Source organism: Blennius ocellaris (assembly GCF_963422515.1).
Source record: "Blennius ocellaris genome assembly, chromosome: 22".
In the NCBI taxonomy this organism is placed as follows: domain Eukaryota; kingdom Metazoa; phylum Chordata; class Actinopteri; order Blenniiformes; family Blenniidae; genus Blennius; species Blennius ocellaris.
The window spans coordinates 14,289,268-14,313,321 of record NC_137671.1 but is presented as its reverse complement, the minus strand read 5'-3'; the positions used below and the strand labels follow the sequence as shown (position 1 = coordinate 14,313,321).

At 44.7% G+C, this 24,054-nt stretch overlaps 2 protein-coding genes across 2 annotated transcripts in view; one reads left to right on the top strand and one right to left on the bottom strand.

Annotated features, from left to right (window-relative positions):
* Positions 1 to 356: 356 nt before the first annotated feature.
* On the bottom strand, positions 357 to 13,549 carry LOC308146431 (cryptochrome-1-like). The gene is made up of 13 exons (XM_080518234.1): positions 12,692 to 13,549; positions 5,076 to 5,184; positions 4,847 to 4,989; positions 4,571 to 4,755; positions 4,389 to 4,477; positions 3,930 to 4,070; positions 3,510 to 3,821; positions 3,211 to 3,362; positions 2,161 to 2,363; positions 1,827 to 2,060; positions 1,681 to 1,752; positions 1,394 to 1,495; positions 357 to 496 (listed from the first exon to the last, which is right to left on the bottom strand). The coding sequence occupies exons 1-12, from the start codon at positions 12,847 to 12,849 to the stop codon at positions 1,398 to 1,400; spliced, it is 1,896 nt and encodes a 631-aa protein (XP_080374360.1). The 5' UTR covers positions 12,850 to 13,549; the 3' UTR covers positions 357 to 496; positions 1,394 to 1,397.
* A 7,786-nt stretch (positions 13,550 to 21,335) lies between these two features.
* The window catches only part of LOC308146531 (ankyrin repeat and BTB/POZ domain-containing protein 3-A), a gene marked incomplete at its 3' end in the record, with an annotated part of 173,639 nt that continues 170,920 nt past the window's right edge, over positions 21,336 to 24,054 (top strand). The window contains exon 1 of the mRNA XM_080518405.1: positions 21,336 to 22,284. Coding sequence (XP_080374531.1) covers positions 21,423 to 22,284 — 862 coding nt within the window. The 5' untranslated portion in view covers positions 21,336 to 21,422. The remainder of the gene's footprint in view (positions 22,285 to 24,054) is intronic.

Sequence of the window (24,054 nt, the reverse complement as noted above, 5' to 3'; positions counted from 1 at the left end):
TTATTATTATTATTGTCAGAATTCTTATTACTCCACAGAAAGGACGGCCTATAAATAGTTTGTTTTTGTTTTTTATTATTGAAAATTTCCCAGACGGAGAATCCATCCGCGATGACATCTCATATCAAAAATATAGCAATGGGTCTATGGCGACACAAAGAGAGAGAATCACACATACAAGATCCAAATATGTACAAGTTGTATGTGAGCCGCAAATGAGCAAATTCATTATATACACAAGGAATATGAAGCCAGAGATACACACAGTGTAACAGCCTCTCCCGGCCGGACCGACCCGTCCAGGGTCTGCAGGAGAAATGTGTGAGTGGATCTGAATGGCGGGGTTCAGGGGGGGTCGGGGGTCGGGGGTCGGGTCGTCATGCAGCGCCGTAGTGCCGTAACAAAATGTTTAAGTGTCTGTTTCCTTTTTGGCTGTGTACACGGTGCGACCCGTCGGGGGTGGGGGTGGGGGGGTGGGGGGGGTCGGCAGAAGAACCTGCAAGGAAACATGAAGACGTCCAGTCAGCGGGATGAAAACTTTATGACCAACGTGATTTTGACAATTAATCCGATCTATCTGGAGACAAACTAAACGTGAAGGCACCATGTGGCAAACGCATTTTAACCCACATTTTCCTCTCGAGAATAATAACTATTAAGCTTTATTATTTTTAAGTCTCTGTGTGCAGAATATAGGTGATTTTATTATTACAGAAAATGTAATTTTAAGTTCACATCAGTCAACCAAAAGATATTTCCCAAAACAAACAGTGAATAAATAAAAGCAGGACTATAGAATCGGGTTACGTGAGTGGGAAGAAGTATGGTTTATCAAATACTACACTTTATTTAAGTCAATTAAATTATTAAAATCAATTCCTGTTTTAAAGTTATAAAGAAATCACATATATTTGGTTAAAATACAGTTATGACATATAATATAGAGTAAATATTACAAAGTTTAATCATGATTATGAAAATAGAACCTCAACATAAAGGCAATTTTAATGAAACCTTTTGACCCAAAATACAGTGAAGTGTCCAGAAACCTTCTCCAATGGCTGTTGCATTATGGGTATTTTTTACAAACTCGGCAAAAATGTGTTTTCTTTCAAAAAAATATTACAATAAAGATTCTCTCGTTGGAATAATAACCATTTTTTTCCCTGCACGTAGTCAAAAAGCTAGACTCTGAGGACCAACTGAAGAGTGTGCGTTCGTGCAACTCGAGTGACGCAACGACGATTTTCCACATTATGCAACTTGATTGACACTGTTTTAAAACCAGCAATTGGAGGAGAAGCTTTAAGTGGCGCTCATTACGCCCGCTTGTGCGCCGGTAACCGAGCGCGCGGCATAAACACAGCGTGGGTGGCTGAGCGTTTGAGCTCACCTCTTTAGTGGTTGCTCTGCCTCTGAAGTTTGGAGCCTCTCCCGTTGCCGGCGTCCTCGCTGTGGCGTTTGATGGTCTGAGAGGCGGAGTGATGATCGGGCCCTTTAAACACAACAACAAACACAGTTTCCACTAATCAGTGACCTACTAAGAGGAAGACGGCTCAGACTAATGATAGTGAGGTGTATACAGTCTGCTGCAGCACAGTATTCATCTGAATAAAAACCTCATCACTATAATTAGCTTTTTTTGCCTTTTCTCCTTTCTTTCTATTTTTTTTTACTGACCTTTTTGCATCGCGGGCCCGGGAATCTGCTGAGTGTAACGCATCATGCCGCCGCTGGCAGGGTAACCTGGAACTGCACGGCAGATTTGACGGATTAGAAATCGCCCCGCGAGCACAGAGACGTCCAGACGGTCCCGAGCGGCTCACCTTGCTGGTTTGTGGCCATGGCGGTTTGCGGTTCGCCCTGCAGGTACATCATGACGCCGCTCGGCCAGTCGGCCTGGGAGTGAACCGGCATCGGATAGCCTGGAACCACAGAGCCAGAGGGAGCGGCGGCGGCGGCGGCGTGGTGCGGCGTCTCGACGGGGAATCCCATGGCGTCCGCGGACGGCTCGCTGCAGCCGTTCCCACCGGAGTTGGACGGAACTGAAGCCAAAAGGCCTGCGGACACAGGAAACCGTCAGCATCTCACGCAATCGCCGTTTGAAAGTTGTTTTATTCGAACGTCTCGATGGCGTGATAACCACGCGCCGCCGCTCACCGAGGCCTCGGTAACAGGACAGCTGCTGGTAGATCTGCTTCATCCTCTCGATGTTGAGGCGGCTGGCCTCGGCGTGGTGCACCATGGGCTTGGGGTAATGCACGCCGATGACGCACTTGGCCGCCTTCTGCACGACCTCCGGGGCGTTCCAGGGGTCGTAGATGTACTTGGCCGGGAAGCCCCGCAGAATGGGCAGGTAGCGCCTGAGCACGGACACACGGGGGGCGTCAGTGGGCGAGCAGTCACACAAACAACAAGCGATATGAACACACCAGCGAGTCGGCGTCCTAACAACCCGACACGGTTACGAATCCAACCTTTATCGAGGTTTGGGCTCAATTTAACGGCCAAAACTAAATCTAATGAAGCTTTTTCAAGAATAAAGTCAAAGTGTTGAGGGAAACAATGAGAAGAAATGGAAATAAATCTCAAATATTGAGGAAAATGTCACAGAAATGTGGTAAAAATGTTGTGGAATAAAGTCAAAATACATTTCCAGAACTAAGAAAAGTCATACAGAGAAAAAAAAATCTAAAGTTTGAGAAAAAACCCAAACAAGAACAAAAGTAAAGCTGAAGTAATGACAAAAAAATGTAAAAATAAAATCATAAAAAATGTGAAATGTCATGAATTAAGATTTTTTTTTTTAAACAATTTTATCACTAAATCTAATAATAAAACTTTAAATTGTGAGTAAATTAAGTCCAAAAGAAAATAAGGACAAATTGTGGAAAAGATGAAGGAAACTTGAAACGTCAGGAAAAAGTCAAATTAAAGTCAAGAAAAGTTGACAAAAAATTTTTTAAATGTTAAAAAGAAACTGAAATGATTGAAGAAAGTAGAAACACTATGAAAGACAAGAAAAACTATGAAGATAACAGTAAAAATATAGTTGAGAAGTTGAGTTTACGAACAAAAAAAGTTTTAAAAAGTGTCAATTCTCTTGTGAAACTGTGTCGTTGGTCCACCAAACGGAATTCAGAACAAAGATTGAGTAGAAATCAGGCACAAAGCACAACACAGGGATCGGTTCTGCTGGCGTGACCTCACCGGATGTAGTCCCCGTTGGGGTCGGTGCGCCGCCCGAAGCCCACCGGACAGTAGCAGTGGAAGAACTGCTGGAAGAAGGAGCTGCAGGAGAGCCACATCCAGCTTCCTGCGTTCACGCTCCAGTCGGCGTCCAGCAGCAGCTCCTCGAACACCTTCAACACAAAACGGCTCCCGTGAGACACAGAACACCGTCAACAGGTTTGGATTGTTCCAATGGATTCCAGAGAGAAAAATCTGATTTTGTTAAGTGTGGACGGGGACGAGAAACGGTACTGATCAGGAAGGGGGTGGGGTGGTACCTTCATGCCCTCCTCCCAGCTGATCCACAGGTCGCCCCGGGTCAGGAAGCAGGCCACGGCGTGCCGGGCCAGGTGGTGGATCCAGCCCTCCTGCCTCAGCTGGGTCATGATGGCGTCGATCCAGGGGAAGCCGGTGCGGCCCTCCGCCCACTTGGCCAGCGCCTCGGGGTTGCGGTCCCAGGGGATCTGCACGCAGATGGGGTTGCTCTCCATCTTGTCGAAGCAGGGGTTGTTGGTGGCCGCCGTGTAGAAGAACTCGCGCCAGAGCAGCTGGCCGTAGAGCGAGAGGGGGGGCGAGCTGTTCTTCTTCACCTTGTCGAGAAAGAGCAGATGCGGGTGAACCTCCAAGACACTGAAGAACCAGAATCGGGTTTCGGGGCGCCGACTTGCGCGACGTTCTGGTCCCGGGCTGCACCTTACCTTCCTGTACAGGTCGGTGAGTTTGAAGTAGAAGAGGCGGCAGGACAGGCAGCCGAAGCGCAGGTACGGACTGAGGCCCGTCGGGCTGGCCAGCAGCGAGTTGGCGTTCATTCTGGGACGCTCGAAATTGGCGACCCACGCCTGGTGACGACAAGAGACCAGATGTGGACGTGTGGAAACGCAGGGAAACTCAAGTTTCAGTCCGTTTTTGCTTAGAATCTCAAATGGGATTCGAACTTTTCAAACTCAATGTCAAAACCACTGCGGATGTCGACACGGGACAGAGTCATGATTGCAAAGAGACAGGTCTTAAAGCAGGGGTGTCCAACATAAGGCCTGTGGGCCAAAACTGGCCCGCAAGTCTTAAACCCCAAATAGATGAATCAGCCCATAACTAGTAATGGAAATGAAGAAAATCTATGACTCATGAAGACATTTTGTTGGTCAAATTTGACTCACCTTCCTCTCCAGGTGCCTCTCCAGTCGTGTGAGGGCTTCAGTCTCTCCCCCCGGCCACACGGCAGAGGACAGACCTTCCGTATCGAAGCCTGGAGGAATCACATCAGAGCGCATTAGACGGACTTTCCCGAGTCTGTGACGGTGTGGCATCAGCTCTCGGGTCCATTCGCGGGGAAACTCACCCAGTTCCTCCAGAGACGGGACCCCGAACTTGTCGTCGTGGTCCTCGAACAGCGGCGTTGTGCACTTCCCCATGACTTCGGCGGTGATGGACTCGACGGGTACCTCCACCGCCTCCATGCGGCTGATGAGGGTCTGGAACCGCTTGTAGGTGAGCGGGGACTGACCCCCGTTCAGCTCTATGATCCTGCAGAGTGGACGGCGAGATCCAAGAGTCAGGCACCGAGACAAAACGCCTCGGAGACGGAGGCGGCGACGAGGGCCGAAGATGTACTCACTTGTCCAGGTCATAGAGCGTGTGCGAGATGCGAACCGTCACCTCCACTCCGGCCTCAGAGGCCAGCTTCTTGATGGCTGCATCGCGCTCTTTCCCGAACGGCTCCGAGTCGTACTCATAGGACAGACGGGTGATGTTCCACTCCTGCGGGAAACCGAGCGGAAAACCAAAAGTTGAAACGCAGCTCAAGAGCGGTTGAAGTGGGAAACGTGCGGAGCAGGGGGGTTCACCTTGAAGAGTCTGGGAAAGACATCAGTGGGTTGGCCTCGAATCACGAACAGACGGGAGTTGAGCTTCCGGAGGCTGGAGTCCAAGTCCTCGAGACTCTGCAGTAAGAACCTGCGGGAGGAGCAGAGAGCGGGACGTGAGCGGCGGTGCGATGTCACTGCTTTAACGAGGGGGAACAAGCTTCTCTCTGGACGACACAGCCACACGCCAGTTTAACTACTTCTACAGCGGGTTGGATGAACGTATCCTGAGAGCGAGCGAGTGGCCGGGGGAGGGCCAAGGAGGGAAATGTCGAAGAGATTTCAGCTATTTTTTTTTTTTGTCCAACAAAACTGTGCGACTGTGACCCCCACCTGCCGGTTTGGTCAAAATAATAATGAGATCGCCATGATACAAGATTCTTTATTACATTTTCTAATGATACATGCTTATAAACAACACATTTCTTCGGTGTTAAAGTGTTGGGCTCCACAAGGAGCCTGCCAAATACTTGTAATTAAATAAAATTCAGTTCTGAATTGTTTAAACTAAATATCAATTTGCAACTCCACATATTTCCTTTTTATATTCATAATTTCTTCAGAAAAAATTAAGTGTGAGGATTTCAATATACTCATATCATCATTTGGTTTTCAAAGTGGATTGTTTGTTCCTGAACTGCTGCACAGATGTAAAAATATGAATATGCAGATTTGTTTCTCCGATGTTTAATTCATTACAGCGTTTCCTTTGATACCTCCAGAGCAAAGCCACAGTGTAGGTGGTGATGAGGTTCAGATAAATAAGCACAATGCAGTGATAAGAAAACACACAATGGATCGAGTAAAGAAGCAATTGGTGGCATGAAGAATTCATTTCCACACGAAGAAAATACAACGAGTTGGTGTTTTCAATGAGAAAGCAGACCGACTGACCAGGCTACAGTCATTAGGAACCTTTAACTGTGAACAAGGAGCCATAGGAGCTGTGTCACTGTTACATAATGATCAACATGAGACTCTCCGCTATAGGATGAAATTATATGGAGAAACCCGGCAGAGAGCTCATACTAGGAAGCAGGTCGACGTAGAATCGATGGGAACAGCATGAGAAAGTTTGCTCAAAACAAATGCTAAATATATTATCAAGCTGGATTGATGGTTAATGTGCTGATATACCGACTATACAGACTATTTAGCTCACTGTATAAGCCGCGTGGTAAAGTAGCAGCTTATAGTCCAGAAATTACAGTAATATAAAACAAAAGTCAAACAAACCCATTCAAACTCCCTTTTATGCAACATTCAGAGCTTTTATAACGTTATAATTCTGACCAATCAATAAGGCAATAGAGAAAACAAGACAACCAACCAATCAATACTTCATAACATAATTTGAGATGATCTCAGCAATATAACCAGGAAAAGAAGCCAGAAATCCTGAATATGTGTCAGGCACAAAGCAGTAGAAAACCTCTTGCCCCAAATACTTAAGACCTCATGTGAAACAGAGTATAATAGCTGAGGAAATACTTGTCTTCTGCTGTGTTGTTCACTGTGGTTGGAAGAATAATTATCCTTAAAACAGAGCAAGCACGTTTAAGCCGATGATGTACGTGCTCCACGCATCCAAATTTCAGGTTATGTAAAGTCCCAAAAAAACCCTTTTGTTTACTTCATGCAACAATTATGTCAATGACATGTAACTGCCTCCAACATGAAACCTCACACAACTCCTGCAGAGTTTGCAAATACCTATTCCTACTGAATGAAACGGGCCAGTGTGCATCTGAGTAATTCTGTGTAAATCGCTTAATATGACCTCGACGTGGCATGAATGGACCAGAGTTACCAGGTTACCGAGTTTTGATGGAAAAAAAAACATTACGACAGACTCTAAGAGGAAAGTGTTTGTGTTCTCAAGGTGGCAAAAACAATAACAAGCTTGGTCCTGGACAGAACTTTTCATTATCTCAGAAAACAAGATGTATGGAATCGGTTCATGTCGAGTATCGTATAAACCTTCCTAATCCTGCAGTATTTCTTCTACCCACAATTGCGGCTAATTGTCAATAAGCACAAATGTCTTTGTTCTCTCATGTTACTTTATTGATCTTGGCTGATTCTGGTCACAAACTAACTTCTAGACTTCAACAGGACTGATGAGCAAGTTTCGAGAGTCAGTCATTTTCTGTGAAAACGACAAGGAACAAAACGACCAAGAGGGACAAGAATGAAAATCAACAAGACGTGGGAAAAGAACCTCCAGACAGACAAAAGTAGGACTAAAAAGGACAAATGTAGGAGGGTTCATGTGAAGCCAACAGAACAAAAATAAAAAGAACTGGAATAAGAAATGAAAACAGCAAATGGTGAATGAACAGACAGAAATGAAACCTAATACTGAAAACGGCCTAGAACTTCTCCCGGAGGCTGGATTACGGCGGCAGTGGATGAGTCAACCCGTCTTCGCGTTGTGTGACGTCAGTCAACACAATCTCCACGGTCTGAGGCAGCAGGTGGAAATACCACCGACAGGAACACCTCACTGCTCTCACATGTTCTTCTTGATTATGTTTCATGGTTTTTAATCCATATTTTACACAGTGCATCTCTTTTAAGTCGCCCCTGTAATAAAAGGAAAAAAAAAGAAATTCCAAATTGAACCAGCGGTGCTCACACAGGTACACGTGTGCAGGCGAAGCGGCAGTAACGTGGCGCTTCCCGTGCCGTTGCTATAGGGAACAAAATTCGTAGGTGGAAGATTTCCTGTTACCCTACAAGCCAAAGCAGGTCCGTCACTAATGGAAAATCCCCGGTCCTCGCCCTCCTGTGCATTACTGAATCAAAATGATCTCAACATCTGTGATCCATTCTCCGGGACAAGCTCCCGTCTCCTGATCAAGACTCTGGAACCCGTCCAGCCAGACGTGTACAGGTAGTGAAGTGTGAAGTGACCGTTTGGATCACAATGGAAGGATTTCATTTCAGGCCGCGGTTCTGGGAGTAAATCCACCATTAAATGTAGCACAATGTGGACAAAGACGAGTGATTAACCATCGGACTTGAGGATTTGACTTCAAACGTCGCACAGAAAGATAATCGACTCTACATGTGTTCAGACATAAACGACAAGCCTGACAAACAATACGACGTAAGGCTTGTGACCTGTGACGACCAGTGAGCGACTTCCTGGGCCCGGATTTCTAAACCCCGATGCCACCAGCCGCGTTGCAGTCATTGTGTGACGGGACCAAGCCAGACTCACACCTCGAGACTCTGTCACCCCCCCCCCCCCCCCCCCCCACCCACATGTCTGTTTATCGTGACATTGGCCACACCCTGCTCTCTCTCCTCGCCCCCCCCCCCTACCCTTTTTAGAAACATTACCGAGCAGCGCCACTCTAATGACCTCCTCCGTGAACTTCTTCCCCCTCGGTGTGAAGTCCTCTTTCGTAATCGCGGCGCTTACATAGAGCCATGCGTGAGACACGAGGTGGAACTGAATATCAGACGGATGCTGCTTTGTTGGGGATTAGTGTCTGTACAGTGTGGCGAGTTGGGGGGGGGGGGGGGGGGGTGTCACACTGCGGCGGGAAAACAGAAGTAGGTCAAAAAGAGTGGAGGGCGACGGGAGGTTTGCGACTAACACACTGACCTACTTGTTCAGTGCCTGGCGACTCATGCTTGAGTACATTTTAAACTTTAAAAAATGGCAAAAATCCTGTTTGAAACGCAGATTTCTTTACCGACGTTGGGCAAAAAATGTGCTTCAAATCAACCGGACGTCTGCTGCTGACCGTGCAATTCACTGTGACTGCGAAAGCCCCCGTTTACACGTCTTCCAAGTGAAAAACGCAAAACTTTTGATGTGTTTTGGGAGCTGAAAATGCATGTTTTTGAAAATGGCTAGCATAATAGTTGGCCAATGGTTGTTGCGCACATCTTTCCCGGGGTTTCTGTCGCTGCGCGTCAACGAACATCCGTTTTCAAAACGTTGCCGTTTAAACACAGAACCTTTCTGAAACAGAGCTGGTGTGTTTCCACTTGAACCGTTGGGACGCAAAGGAGGTGGAAGTAACTTGTGTGTTCTGTTTGCTTGTTAAGCCCTGTCACCTGTCGCTGCTGAGATTAACCCCGCGTGGACATTTGGCCTGGGGTCACTTATTTAACTCTATTTAAATATCATTCATTCTGTGTGGAGCCGGCTAAAAAGAATCCCCCCCCTGGGAGTTAATAAGTACTCTGCTTCTGATTAATACTCTGAATGGTAATGGGGAACAGTGCTTTTGTATAAAAGCTTTTTAAGCAACTCTTTCTTGTAACTGTTCTCTTTCCACCCCCTGCTGACGTGTCCAACAAACTCCATTATGTTCCATTTCGTTTTTCATCAACTCCACAAAAGATAAGGATCCCAGTGCAAGACATTTATGCAACAGGCATGTATGACCCGACTTCTATTTGTCTGAGAAGTGCTCTTCACACTGAAGATGAGACATTTTAATCCACCCGGCTTGTTTGTCTCTCCTATATTTAGAGATGAAAGGCTTCGCCCCATGTACATGTCCGACATGCGCAGATAAATAAAGAAATAAATAAGCGAATAAAGGGAATGAATGAGGGCGAACAGACTGGCGTGTGTGAGCTCTGCGTCACCGCGGGCTGCCGTTATGTAACTATGGCAGCAAAACATGGATGCTCAAAACAGGCACGCCTTTTCTAATGCAGCTTGCTGCAGCTGCCCGGCTTCTTGCAGAGTTGGGACGGCGCCGCGGACCCCCGGAGTGGGGAAAGAAAGAAAAACATCCAGCGAGACCTCTCCGCCGCACTGCACACGTCTTACCACTCGCCTGGTTGCCATACAAGGCCGGACACGGGTAAATGTCTCGGTCAGAGACCGACCAGCGCGCAAGACTGATGGTTTCTAAAAACACTTGAGTATTAAAGAAGCAGCGAACCGCAAAACGCCTTCTAACCTCAACCGTCCCCTCTCTCTCTCTCTCTCTCTTATCTCACGTCACATGAGTCTGCAAAGCCTCCCACACATTTGTGCCACCGGACTCGAGAGGGCTCGTTCCCGTCTCGGCTGTCAAACCATCACACATTCCTGTCGGCAGTCTGGAGTTCAGGACGTGTCGCTTACATAAAGCCGACGCGCTCCGCCACTGGAGCTGCGTCGTGCATCTGCTGTAAAAAAAAAAAAAAAAAAAAACCCTTAACGTGAACCAGTTGGAGGTCTGCTGCTCGTGTGACGAATCGCTGGAGGAACGACGATTAACTGTTATATCATCGCTAATTACAGTCTGGCAGGCAGGTGATCATCAAAACACCAAAAACACTATTTACCCAGCTGAGATCATGCCTTGATTTCTGCTCTAATTATTTATTTTGCCCGATTTAATTGATGTAATTGGTGTTTCCTCTGTTCCCGACGCTCTGCTGAAAGATGATTACGAGGCGAAGACTCCAGTTTAATGTGCGACTGCAGCTGAGTACGTATGACTGAGCGAAATGCGTTTAAAATAGGAATTCAATGCTAATATTGAAGCTGGAATATGGCATTGTGTGACGAGCAATCACCATCTGGTTGAACGTACCACCCAGATACATTCATTTGATTAAATGATGATTAAACATTCCGACTTTTCCAACCTGAATGAGACACAAAATGAAGAGCAAAGTTTGAGTTACTTGACGGTTTGTGTTTTATAACCGGGTCAGAAACTAATAAATATGAGGAAGAGTCACAAGTTAAAGTCCAACGGATGTTTGATGAATAGCCGAGTTAATAAATAACCTCTGTATGGCTAAATGAAGAACAGAAACACTTTATTAATATCAGAGACGGCTCAATCCGTGTGATGGGTTCTTTTTCTCTGATTCATCTGTTTGTCAAAATGATGACAAATCTACAAGCACTTGGTCTTCGGGATCCTGTTTAATGTGAACTCACAACCAAAAATCCTTTTCTGTAGCAATATAAACTTTTTCACGGCATTTTTCAAAAAGACAAATTAAACCTGTAGGCTTTTACCCTTTACGTCGACTGGATTAGATGTCTGAAGTGGCCAATTCAACCAGGTAAATGACAATTAATGCCACATTTACTTAGTGATATAATAATATACGGAGTGTATTCATTAAATGCATATAAACCATACCTGTTATCCCAGATGGTGAAGTATCAATACTGGATCCAATTAATTATTCCACCTCACGAGTAACTTCAGATACATTCAGAGTATTTTGAATTCGATTTGATTAATTTTTAATTTTTTGGGGGACATTTCACTGTATTTTGCGCCAAGTCGTTTCATTAAAATTGGCTTTATAGTGAGATTGTAGTACTTTTCTGTAGAAATTGTTTGGTTCTGTCAAATTATTGACATTTTCATCACAGATTATCTACACCATGGAAAAAAAACACCAACTTTAAAGTTAAAATTTGAAGGTTTTCGTGGCACTATTTTACCAGTCCGGCTCACTCAAGTTGAAATTGGACTGAACAGAAATGTGTTTGACGCCTCAGTATTAAATGGTGGAACTTAAAATTGCCAACGAAAGTTTATCCAGTGATAGACTGATGGCCTGTCGTTACCCAGTCAGCTGAGATCTGCTCCACTCTTTTATAAAACATGAATGGATGGATGAAAGGTCACATTGTGCATCTATTAAGTGAGTAAGACTAATTTCATGGTGGTTTTTTATTTAAAGAACAAAACCTTTGTTGCGTTCTGTGTGTCTGTTTACACAACAACGGCGCTCAGTCACTGACTGTAGTAAATAATTCTTCTGCACATGCTCAGTAGATGATAATCAGATTTCCTCCAGTGTCATGACTCCCAGTCCTTATTGCCCCAGGACTTGGTGGCTTTATGGTTGACAGTCATCGTAACAACAATCCAACTTGGCCGTCAGTCCACTAGAATGTCTGTGTCCTCCTGTTATTAATGCGTATTCGTGTGTTGTTGTTTGCACGTATGTGTCTTTTTATTACAAAAACAAAACAGCAGCGTCGACTCGTGGTCCACCGTGAAAACCGCGTGGTTTTCAGCATTTCTGCCTTTCGCGTCAACAGATTCCCCGTTTACGCGACAGCGTTCCGAGTGACAACGCCGTGTTCGCTTCAGGAAAAGTTTAGCGTTTAAAGTTTAACGCTGAAAACAATCCAGGTGGCACGTTGGGCCATGAGGCAGTTTTTGGAATGAAACCACACTTGAACAATATGTTAGAAACTTTAACACAATCCAGAGAGTGGGACATCCGTATGGACGGATGACGAACTGGACGCTATTAGGGTGAATCCAAACTATAAAATGACCAATATCTAGGATAAAACTAGACTGGGGGTCATGCAGCTGTGTTTGTTATTCATGCATGAGCAGGAGAACTATTTACCATGAGTCTGGAGCGTCAAAGAAAAGTTCCACCTTGGGAGCTGGTTAAAAAAACCCAAAAGTGACTGTTGTCACATTATCAATGTGTTTCTACTGGAAATGTTGTGGCGTCTGAGTGCAAGTGAATAAACGTGTCCTCCCTCTGCCTGATGTGATGAACAGAGCATCATGCAGACAAGCGCCCTGCGCGTCACGGACCTCCGGTGGCCACGCATGTGTGTGAGCACGTGGTGTCGCTCTCACCTCCACCTGTTGATCCCCACGTTGGAAGAGCCCGCGAACCAGGGGTCGAGGATGTAGACGCAGCGGACGGTGTCCGCTCCCAGCAGAGATTCCTTGAGCGACGGGTTGTCGTGGAGCCGCAAGCCCTTCCTGAACCAGTGGATCGTATTAATGACCATTACTCAACTGGATGAGTCCTTTTTGGTTCCTTTTTGCTTTGTTCGGATTGTCTTGATGAAGCGCTTCACTCGAGTTTAAAGTCCCACTCAGCACACAAAAATAAAAAACAAGGCCACTTGGGAGTCCCCAAAAAATATGATGGAAAAATGGAGGAAAGTAGTGCGGATTTTCTTTCTTTCTTTCTTTTTTCTTAAATTAACCTTGCTCTAGTTGATTTATTTCCATAGTGTCGAAAAAGTTAGAAACGTGTGTGACCTGAAGCATCGCGCGCTCTGCTAAACCGGCGGGCTCTAGGACCTGCTTCACCGCGGAGCCGCAGCCCGTTGTGTTGTATAACTTGTTTTTCTGAATGATGAAAAAATGCGCCAATAAAAACACGTAAACTCAGAAAAATCTCTGTCCGCTTGGCTTTACGTTGACATCATTCACCTATATCTGAATAAAGCAGGAACTTTCTTGCCGTTGACGAGTGTCTGACGAGAAACTCGCAGCTCCGTGGAAAGCTGGTTATGTAAATACACAAATATCTAACTGCGACTTCCGTCTGATACGTGGTCCCGAAAAAAAATGATACTTAGCTGTCGTAAGCCCTCTCTAGGTTCGGTCCGAGCTGTTCCCTCTCGCTGCGGTGGATGTTTTGAGTGGGAATGAGTGAAAATCTTTCCTCTACGTCCGCGAATAGACGCTCTGCCTCGACACCGCACCTACAGCAGTGACTCCGCCCACCGGAGACGCACGCGGCTGCGGGCGCGCTGATTGGTCCCAAGCTGGGTCGTACACGTCACAGCGTGGTCACGTTTTTGCAGCGTGCTTGGTCTTTGGGTCTGGATGAGAGGAGGAGGGAGGGGATGAGGGGCATGCGCACAGACTACTTAGTGAAATGTGACCTTATACAAGCTGAGTTAAGAGTTTTTTTTTTAATAGTTTCCCAGCAAATATTCGAAACAAAGAAATGTATAGTGGATAAGCGAAGCATAGTGGGTCGATGCAAAATAGTTTAATGATCTAAAATGTGATCTCATACAAGCTGTGTTAGGAGTACTTTTTATTGTATATTGTGTTTATGTATATATCGTGTATATATTAAAAAATATATATACAAGATAAATGGCGTAGTGAGCATGAACACAGCCGCCCTGACACTTACTAAAATGTGAGCTTATACAAGCTGTGTTACCAAGTTATTCCACTAGTTTTCTATTAAAAAACAAACAGAATTCCACTAGTTTCTATTAAAAAACAAACAGAATTCCACTAGTTTTCTGTTAAAAAAACAAACAGAATTGAGCATAGTGAATGTGAACACGGCCTATGTGAGAGTTACTCAAATGTGAGCTTATGCAAGCTGTTTTGAAGGTTCCTTTTACTTGTTTTTCTGTAAATATTTGGGGAAAAAACATAATAAACAAGCATAGATTATCTGAGACAATCAATGAAATATGACCTTACACAAGCTGTGCAATCAGGTTTAGATAAATGAAGAGTCATGTGCATGCACACAGACTATAGTGAAACATGATCTTATATAACTTTTGTCAGGAGGTTTTTTTTACTAGTTTATAAATATATGATGGAAATATATGAAAAATTATAACAGGTAAATGAAGCACAGTGAGTATGAACACAGCCTCTCTGAGATGTTAACCCTATTCTAACTCTAACCCAAGAATGTGAGGTTATACAAGCTGTGTTACCAAGTTATTCCACTAGTTTTCTTTCTAACTATTTAAAAAATAAAGCATACACACAGTCTAGATAGAGAAATGTGACCTTTTACGTTGGGTTAATAGAATTTTAACATGTTTTTCTGTAAATATCTTGTACAAATTATAAAAATGAAGCGAACTGAGCATACCCAGGGATGATCTGAGATAATCAATGAAATGTAACCTTACACAAGCTGCACTATCAGGCTATTGGCTCGTTTTCTTCTAGATATTTAGAAATTAATTTAAAAGATAAATGAAGCACAGTAAACTGAGTTACTCAAATGTGAGCTTATACAAGCTGGGTTACCAAGTTATTCTACTGGTTTTCCTGTAAATATTTGCACAACAATTATAACAGATAAATAAAACATAGTGAGCAGATGGAAGTTTCAATAAACTAAAATGTGACATTGAAATATGACAGAATTAACGCAATTGACAACGAAATATTTAACCATTATCCCACAACATTCCTAGACATTAAACATGTGTCTGAATTAAGTTATTGATAGTTTTATATGACAATTATTACTTTTTTAAATCAAAAAGACCCATTGAGAACTATTAAATTATATAAGCTCTATACAAATATAATTTATGCATTTATTTCTATGAAAATTATCTCCTGGATAGATTAAATTTGACAAAGCATGCTTGTGAACAGGGAGGTTCTGCACTTGACTGCTTGTCTGCAAAGATAAACCTTAAATATCGGATTGATACATGCGGCTTGCAGTATCACTAACTATCAGAAATGTGATTTTAACACTTTGTTTGGCTTAATTCACACGTTTTATGAATCTGGACAATCGGATTTCACAACTGTTTTACTGTCTACATCTCAAAAATATGAAAGATAAACAACCTTAATATGATCAAATAAATAAAGCGTGTTCGTATTATTATAGGTTATCTGAGGAATAACACAAGTGGATGACAGCTGTGGAAAATAGTATTTAACAGTAAAAACGCCTGCTGATGCAGTTCCAGCTCACTAATTACGTTGTTTGTGTCTGAATTCTTGTTATGAGTTGTAAAATAGGTAAATTGCATAAGTTATGTGTTGTGCGCGCATATCTGTCTATGTGCGTGCAATACGTGCAGCACTCCTCCGAGTGCGCTTCCCCAGAGGACCCGGATGTGCACATGACGTCGTCTGGGAATGAGGTCCCGCTCGTGCTTCACACATGTGCGCGTGCGCGTGCGCGTGGACGGTTATTCTCACAGTCCAACATTTGTCCTGAAAGTGACCCTCCTACTACAAGCAGTTGCCGGCAGGCAGGCAGCAGAAAGCATTACAGTTTGCCACCAGCATTCACACTATCATGCATTTGACGTGGGAAATGCAGATCATCTCGTGTTAGATGATTTTTAACTTTTAGAGATCGTAGAAATCATTAAAAAAATTTAAGTTATTTGTTTACTCCAGAACAGGTGATGAATTCGACAGAAATCTCAGGACAAACTTCAATAGATTGTTACTTACTGTAATTACTGTTTTCTGACTCGTCATTTTGATTGATTTGGAATGAATTGTGTGAAAATGTGCAAAGACACAAATGTGATTGGACACATTTTTATTACAAAAATAGTTTTGCCTCTGACATCCCACCATGACATCACAGTGCTGTTGGCATGGCGACAGTTTAGTTGGAAATAATTATCATCAATCGGGTAGTTTTGATTAGTACCCCTTGGAGAACACGTGTGCCAAATTTGATGCTTGTATCATTTGCACGATTCTTCTAAAAAATCACACTTATCTGCCCCACTATCCTTTATAAACAAATTAACAGCAGCAGATCACACTGAAGTTTACTTGCTGTCTTTAATCTCCAATTATTATTTCTATCTTATTTACCATTATTCATGACCTACATTTAGATTTATTTAATTCTATTGCATATAAACTTGCATCGTTACCAGTTACATACATGTTTCTATATAATCATCTATAATTTGTCTCATGATTGACATGATGTCTGCTGCAGATCTGATTTTCATCAGAGTAGATAACATCTCTGCGTCACACGACTCTTATGTAAAATGTTTGTAATTATGCAAGAAGAAAGCCGGTCAGTTGAAGCGTTACCTCCGTCCGGCCGCTGGGGGGCAGTATAACATCATTCACTCATTGATAACTTGACCCATCAGAACCCAACAGGACATTAACGAGCTCCTGTTGGATTTAATTTAGACAACTTTCCCTGCAGTGTTTTCAAAAGGAGCTTATGACCTTAGCTGATTTTCAAACAGTGAAGAACCAAACTATAGGGTACAGTGTAATATTTTTGCGAAATTATTATTGTTATTGTTATTGTTATTGTTATACAATATGTTTTAAGTATGCCATTTATTTCTTTATTATTTTTATTATTTTTTTAGTTCGTTCATTAGTGACAATGTAGTCATATTATTATTAATTATATAATCATTACTCAAGATAAGATTGACTTTTGAATTATGTTTTATGTGCTGATCAAAATGTGAGAAATCACTTAAAACCACATTTTAAAAAAGTACTCTTCCAATTTAAATATAACTTAACAAGAAATTAATATTTCTGTTTATATCTTATTTTATTCTGCAGTCATATTGTTGAGAATCTATTCATATTTATTTTGTGTTGTTCACAGTAGCTGTTATTTTTTTTTATTATTATACAATTATCAAGTCTACAGTTGTATTTATTTAATTATTAATTTATTAATTTAACTAAGTGTGTTGATTTAAATATAGAATGGTACACACTCACAAACACACACATGTAAAAAGTTACGAATCACTTTTTCAAAAGTCAGTTTCACAGTTAAAAAACAGTTTTTCTGTGACAGATGAAAAAAGACATCATGACTAATGAAGCATGTTTTCATCATATGTCCGTTCTGCTGGCAAAACACCAGCAAATGATCGTCTTGCCAGGGAAATCAAGATAATTTCTCTGTTACCAGGCAACGGATCAGCTCTGGAGCGGCATGGAGAGATGGAGCTGACGGCTGCCCACCTCCACCTCCACCTCCACCTCCACCTCAAACTTCACCTGCAGCTCCACCTCCACCTCCACCTCCAGCTCAAACTTCACCTGCAGCTCTACCTCCCACTCAAGCTTGAGCTCCGCCTCCAGCTTCACCTTCAGCTCTACCTCCACTTCAAGCACAAGGTCCTCCTCCAGCTCAGGCTTCACCTCCACCTCCACTTCCACTTACATTTCCACCTCCACCTCTACCTCTACCTCCACCTCCACCTCCACTTCCACTTACATTTCCACCTCCACCTCTACCTCTACCTCCACCTCCACCTCCACCTCCACTTCCACTTACATTTCCACCTCCACCTCTACCTCCACCTGAACTTCCACCACCTCCACCTCCACCTCCACCTCTACATCCACTTCCACTTCCACCTCCTACACCTCCACCTCCACCTCCACCTCTACATCCACTTCCACTTCCCCCTCCTCCACCGCCACCTCCACCTCCACCTCCACCTCTACATCCACTTCCACTTCCACCTCCTCCACCGCCACCTCCACCTCCACCTCCACCTCTACATCCACTTCCACTTCCACTTCCACCTCCTCCACCTCCACCTCCACCTCCACTTCCCCTTCCACTTCCACTTCTACTTCCACTTCCACTTCCACCTCCACCTCCACCTCCACCTCCACTTCCACTTCCACTTCCACTTCCACCTCCACCTCCACCGCCACTTCCCCTTCCACTTCCACTTCCACCTCCACCTCCACCTCCACCTCCACCTCCACCTCCACCTCCACCTCCACTTCTACATCCACTTCCACCTCCACTTCCACCTCCTCCACCTCCACCTCTACCTCCACCTCTACCTCTACCTCCACCTCCACCTCCACCTCCACCTCCACCTCCACCTCCACCTCCACCTCCACGCTCTCACCTGAGTTCATCAGCAAGACGAGTTGCCGAGCCTCAGCAGTCTGTGGCCTCCTGGTGGAGAAGAGCAGTGGAAGCATCGTCACAAATAATCACCTAGTTTTATGGAAGCACCACATCACTGATGATTACCAACATCTAGCTACTTGCCCACACTGAGTAGCGATACGAGAACTAGTTAACTACTATTAGGCCTCCAGATACAAATGATATGCGAAGGCTATGCGTTGCTACGTACCAATGGAGCAGGAGGGAACTGACACAGAAACATAATTTAGATTGGTTGAATTAATGTCAGGAAATTATGATAAACTGTGTTTTCTTGAGTTTTACTCTTGTCTTGGTTGTCTCTTCCTGGCCTGGTGAGAACTGTTTGCCCTTCTCTACTGCCTTAATCTCCCTGTGACCTTTGCCCTCTATCATATGTAACCTGTGTCCAAATAATGCAACCATAAAATGCATAAATAGAAATAACCTATCAAAGTAAAAAAAAGGCTGCAGAATCTCTCATGAGAATGTTGTCAAACTGTCGGTAATGACCTCATCCAATAGCAACCAAGCACACATACTGATAAGTATTGCTGAGAAGTGGTTTTGTTTATTCTTTCCCATCCAGTCTCTTCATTCTCAGTATTATTGCTCTTCCAGAGCTTCAGTGTCGTAGGTTTTGGTGCTGTTGTTGGTTTTGCCGTGTCATACTAAGACAATGTGAACGGGCCTGTGGCATGGCAGGCAGCGTGGACAGATGGTTGGTCCAGCTCAGACGAACAAGGAGAAGCCCCAGCAGAATGCATGAATCATCGTTCCACCAACTGTTCCCCTCAGCATGTTTGCACAATTCAGCTCGCTCGACTTTTTTGTTTTGTTTTCACAGCCCGACAGAGGAGGGGTAATTTGGTGGTGGTGGGGGGGGGGGGGTAAACCAGGAAGGGAGATAAGGCTTCAATGCTGCAGGTCTGCATGAACACTGTGGACACTTGAAGGACCTCAGAAGATGTTCCAGCTGTTTTACTGGGGTCACTTCATGGAGCTCGTTTTCACTCCGTCAAGCCGTTTCCTGCAACAACTGGGATCTGAACCTGCTCAAAGACAAGACTTAATGCAAAACACCACCAAGAGCATCAAGTGGGGTTGTAGGACTCCAGGCTGGTCTTGGTCTAGAGATCATATTTCAAGGTCTTGGTTTTCACTTGGTCTCAGCCCCTTAAAGTTTTTGTCTTGAGAAGTTCTCATGATGGTCTTGAGTCTGTCTTGGCCCTTAAAGTTTTGGCCTTGAGAAGTTCTCATCGTGGTCTTGAGTCTGTCTTGACCCCTAAAGCTTTGGTCTTGGGATGCTCAGTCCTGGTCTTGACTCCGAATGACTCGGTCTCAGTTTCGGCGGTCTTGACTACAGCATTAGTCAGGGGTGGGACATGGGTTCCTGGACCCTCTTGAAAACGGATACCTGTCATTTGTGAAATACTGTAACACCAGAGGAAACACTATAATAAAAAAAACTGCACCAATACGATACATAAAATTATGCATATATAAAGTCATAAAGCAGCTTAAGATCCAGTCCTTCACCTTCCCGAGAGGTTTATTGGTAAACTTCTTCACAAAAAGCAATGTAAAACCTTTTGTACGACGGAGTGAGCTTACTTCATTTAGAAACCGTTAGGACACATGGAATGCTCTCAAGGTACTTCAATGATCCTTAACGTTTAATAAAATCCCACCAAATGCAACAGAAGTATTCCATGTAAAGCCGACCCAGTTGAAATTCATGCTTCTAAATCAGTCAATCTGTAAAAATCACATTCTTATGAGGCGAAAAACTATAAAACTTGACTTCCAAACAGATAGTTGATGTTTGATCACATCAGTGTATGACTTCAAATGATGGGCAACTTGCCAAGAACAACAACAATTCATCACTTTTTTCCAGATGGAATGATTTTAAGAAGCAGACTTTTATTTTTTAATTTCATTTCGTGCACTAGACTCAAGATGGAATCCCTTTTCAAACATACTCTAGTGACTAGAGTTTGTTTGAAAAGGGATTCCATCTTGTGGCAAGAAAAACACACTAAAAGACAAAAAAATGGTTAAACTGCAAAAAAAAGCCAAAAATGATAAAAGCCTCAAAATGGCTAAAATAAGCTAAAATTTCTATGGCTTAAAAAGCAAAAAAAAATAATACCAAAGCAACATAATCCACGAGAACAGGAAAGTAGTGAGCAGTGCATTTCTTTTGCAGGTAACTGAAATGACCATATATAGATAGATAATAGAGGATAAAACACGTGATGGAATTATGATGAATTGTGTACTGATGATATTCTGGTTTTGGGGGATGTGTGTTAAAAACACACACACGAAGTTTTGTTTATATATATATATATATTTATATATATATTTATATATTTTATATATATATTCATTCATAAAGAAAAACAATAATAATTCGGTGCTGAATGTCTTTGCATGCCTTTATTCTACTCTTATTATTTCCACCATGTGTTTGGTGTTTTTCTCCTCACTGTCAGAACGTCACGTCACGACGCGTCTCTGCTCAGGACGGATTGACTCTTCAGCTCCAGGTATCTTCAGCTGTGTGGCAGCAGGTAGTTTGTCCGTCAAGCCTGATGGATGCTGGAGATTGGGCTGTCTTTGCAGGCTCCTCCTCTCCTCCTCCTCCTCCTCCTCCTCCTCCTCTCCTCTCCTCCTCCTCCTCCTGTCTGCAGCTGCGCTTGTTGCAGTGTGCGCGGAGGTCTTGGTGCGCTCCCGGATTTGCGCTCCTGAAGTTGCTGGAAATTGAAGGGAAGAAAAGTCGATGCTCACATTCCCACGCCGTGAAGTGCGGGGGTAAAACGGAGACGGGGGAGGAATACCCGACAGAGAAAAGCGCACCGGAGGCGAGTTTGTGGCTTTTAATTGAGAGACCAAGCAGACCCAACAGTATGCGGTGCAGTCATGGCAGGCAAGGGTAAGACAGTCGTGAGGACGCTGGAGGATTTAACGCTTGATTCTGGTTATGGTGGAGCCGCGGACTCGGTCAGGTCGTCCAGCGTGTCGCTGTGCTGCTCCGACGGGCATCAGTCATTGCATGGGGGCAACTGCTGGCATCTGACGGAATCCATGCACAGCAGACAGAACAGTTTGGACACGGTCAACACCGTCCTGGCGGAGGACACGGAGATCCTGGAGTGCTCGGGTCAGTCCGCCAGGCTGCCCGAGCTGGAGGACTTGCCGTGGAGCCTGGGCGAGGTGGAGGGCGCGCTGAGGAAAGACGAGGAGCTGATGGTGGGCGACCCGCCGCCGGAGGTGCTGGCGCGCCTGTCCGCGCTCGTCAGCCGCGCGCTGGTGCGTGTGGCCCGCGAGGCGCAGCGGCTCAGCCTGCGCTACGCCAAGTGCACCAAGCACGAGATCCAGAGCGCCGTCAAGGTGGTGCTCTCGTGGACCATCTCCGTCAACTGCATCACGGCGGCGCTGAGCGCGCTGTCCCTCTACAACATGAGCACCGGGGACAAGTTCAGCCGGGGCAAGTCCGCGCGCTGCGGGCTCGTCTTCTCCGTGGGCAAGTTCTTCAGGTGGATGGTGGACAGCCGCGTGGCCCTCAGGATCCACGAGCACGCCGCCATCTACCTGAGCGCGTGCATGGAGAGCCTGTTCAGGGAGGTGTTCAGCCGCGTCCTGCGCAGCGCGCTGGTGGAGAGGGACAACGGGATCCCCAAATTTACGCTGGAGTCACTGGAGCAAGCCATCAGCAACGACTCCGAGATCTGGGGTCTGCTGCAGCCCTACCAGCACCTCATATGTGGCAAGAATTCAAGCGGTAAGCGGGAGCGAGACCTCACACACCTGCAGTGGTTGTTATTTACAGGAACGTGATCTGCAGAGTTGATTTGGAGGCTCGTGCGTATTTTGCCTGTGAAACAAGTGCGACCCTCATTTACATGCGAGTGGCTGCGTCTCGAAACGAGGCACGTTGGTGACTCAATGTGGAGGACGAGACCTGATCTGAGCTGAAAGCTTGGGGGGGGGGGGGGGGGGGGGGGGGGGGGGAATCAACAATACACAAGTCCTTCAGACAAAAACACAGCTGAATATTTCTTCCATTAATATATCTGGAGGGTACGTACATAGTTCTCAGTGTGGGAGGATGACCCTCCCCCCCCAAAAAAACCTCACGCATGTATCTTTCTTACATTAAAATATAGAATCATTTACAGCCCGATTCAATTGGGAAACAACTGTTCTTGTTCCACTTTAATTCTTTATTTTAAATCAAGATTTCTTCTCTGATTGTGAAACCCATGCTGGGAAAAGGCCTCCCCCTGAACCCCCCCTGAACCCCCGTGTGTCCCGGTGGTCGGTGTCTGCAGCCTTTTCTTCGACCTACTTTATCTGAAGGCTCCAATAAATATTGGGAAGGACCACTTGTTTTGTCTTTCAAATGCTGCAGCATTTGAAAGACTGTGGCGAGATGCAGTTCAGAATGTGACTTTATCTTCAACTATCCTCCGTTTTAAAGATGTGTAAAGTTAGTTGTAATAAAGCTGTGAAGGAAGTGGAAAGTGTTCCATTTTTCCAAGTTGCAGTTGGATATTTGAGTTTGCACGTTTCCCTTGAGCATGAGTTTGTGGTGAATCAAGGCTCAGTTTGCACGTTTTGGTGTCACAGTGAAATGTTTTCCAAACGCACGGGCAAGATGCAACTTTTCAGTGGATTATGAGGATGGATGCTGTCAGACTTCCACTTAAAGAGAAACGACTATCAACAGCTGTGCTTGAGGTCACTGAAAGCGCAACGTTTTGAAAACGGCTCTCGAGGTGGAACATTTTGAAAAGGCTTGGGCTCCATCACATCATCTGTGTATTCTGTTTACGGCATTTCGTTCTCTGCTACATGTGTGTGTGGTTGCATTTCAAAAACAACCTCTTTCAGTTTGCCCAGTAATGAACTTGTGGACTGAACCGGGATTGGCTGCAGCTCCTTGTGACCCGAAGTTGGGTTGAAGCAGGCACTCAACCCAGATGGTAAACTAATACGACTATAAACTGTATAATTATGCTGCGGAACAACCATCACTTGCACTGCTGTGTAATTCCACTCCCAAACACAAGAGCTTGACAGTTTCTTGAATATTTATTACCCTCGGTTCAAACCTCAAGTTCTGCAGCTCTGAAACCTGAGCTGTCTACCTTGATTATCGGAGCCTCGGGGCAACAGCAACCAGAACAGGTATTTACGGTTGGAAAAAAAAAAGATCAAACAAAGTGCCATCTCCTTCTCCTTTTCACGCGTTTGTCTTCTCACGGGCAGGAATGCGGGTGTTGATGAGTGTATTTTTGACGGAGAGGGAGGGCATCTGCACATCACGACTGTGTGTGCCGTGATTACGCAGGAACAGGTTTTGTGTATATTTTGTGTTCTGGCCTTGTTGGTGATGCTCCTCTCTCGCTCCAGAAGGTGTAAGCTGTCAGTGTGGGCTGGCCTCGCTCCTCCAAAGCCCTGAATGAGTTGGCTTGAAAACTGTAAAGCAGAAGGGACTCGGAACGCGATCCACCAACTGAGATCCAAACTGGGTTGTGCAATATTGACT

What these genes read in the sequence shown, in the direction of transcription:
- LOC308146431 (XM_080518234.1), bottom strand. Translation starts at nt 12,849, where the DNA reads ATGGTCATTAATACGATCCACTGGTTCAGGAAGGGCTTGCGGCTCCAC. An exon ending in GTCCTGTTACCGAGGCCTCG is followed by an intron (nt 2,061 to 2,160) that starts GTGAGCGGCGGC and finishes CTGTGTCCGCAG; the next exon opens with GCCTTTTGGCTTCAGTTCCG. An exon ending in CGGGCCCGCGATGCAAAAAG is followed by an intron (nt 1,496 to 1,680) that starts GTCAGTAAAAAA and finishes TTGTGTTTAAAG; the next exon opens with GGCCCGATCATCACTCCGCC.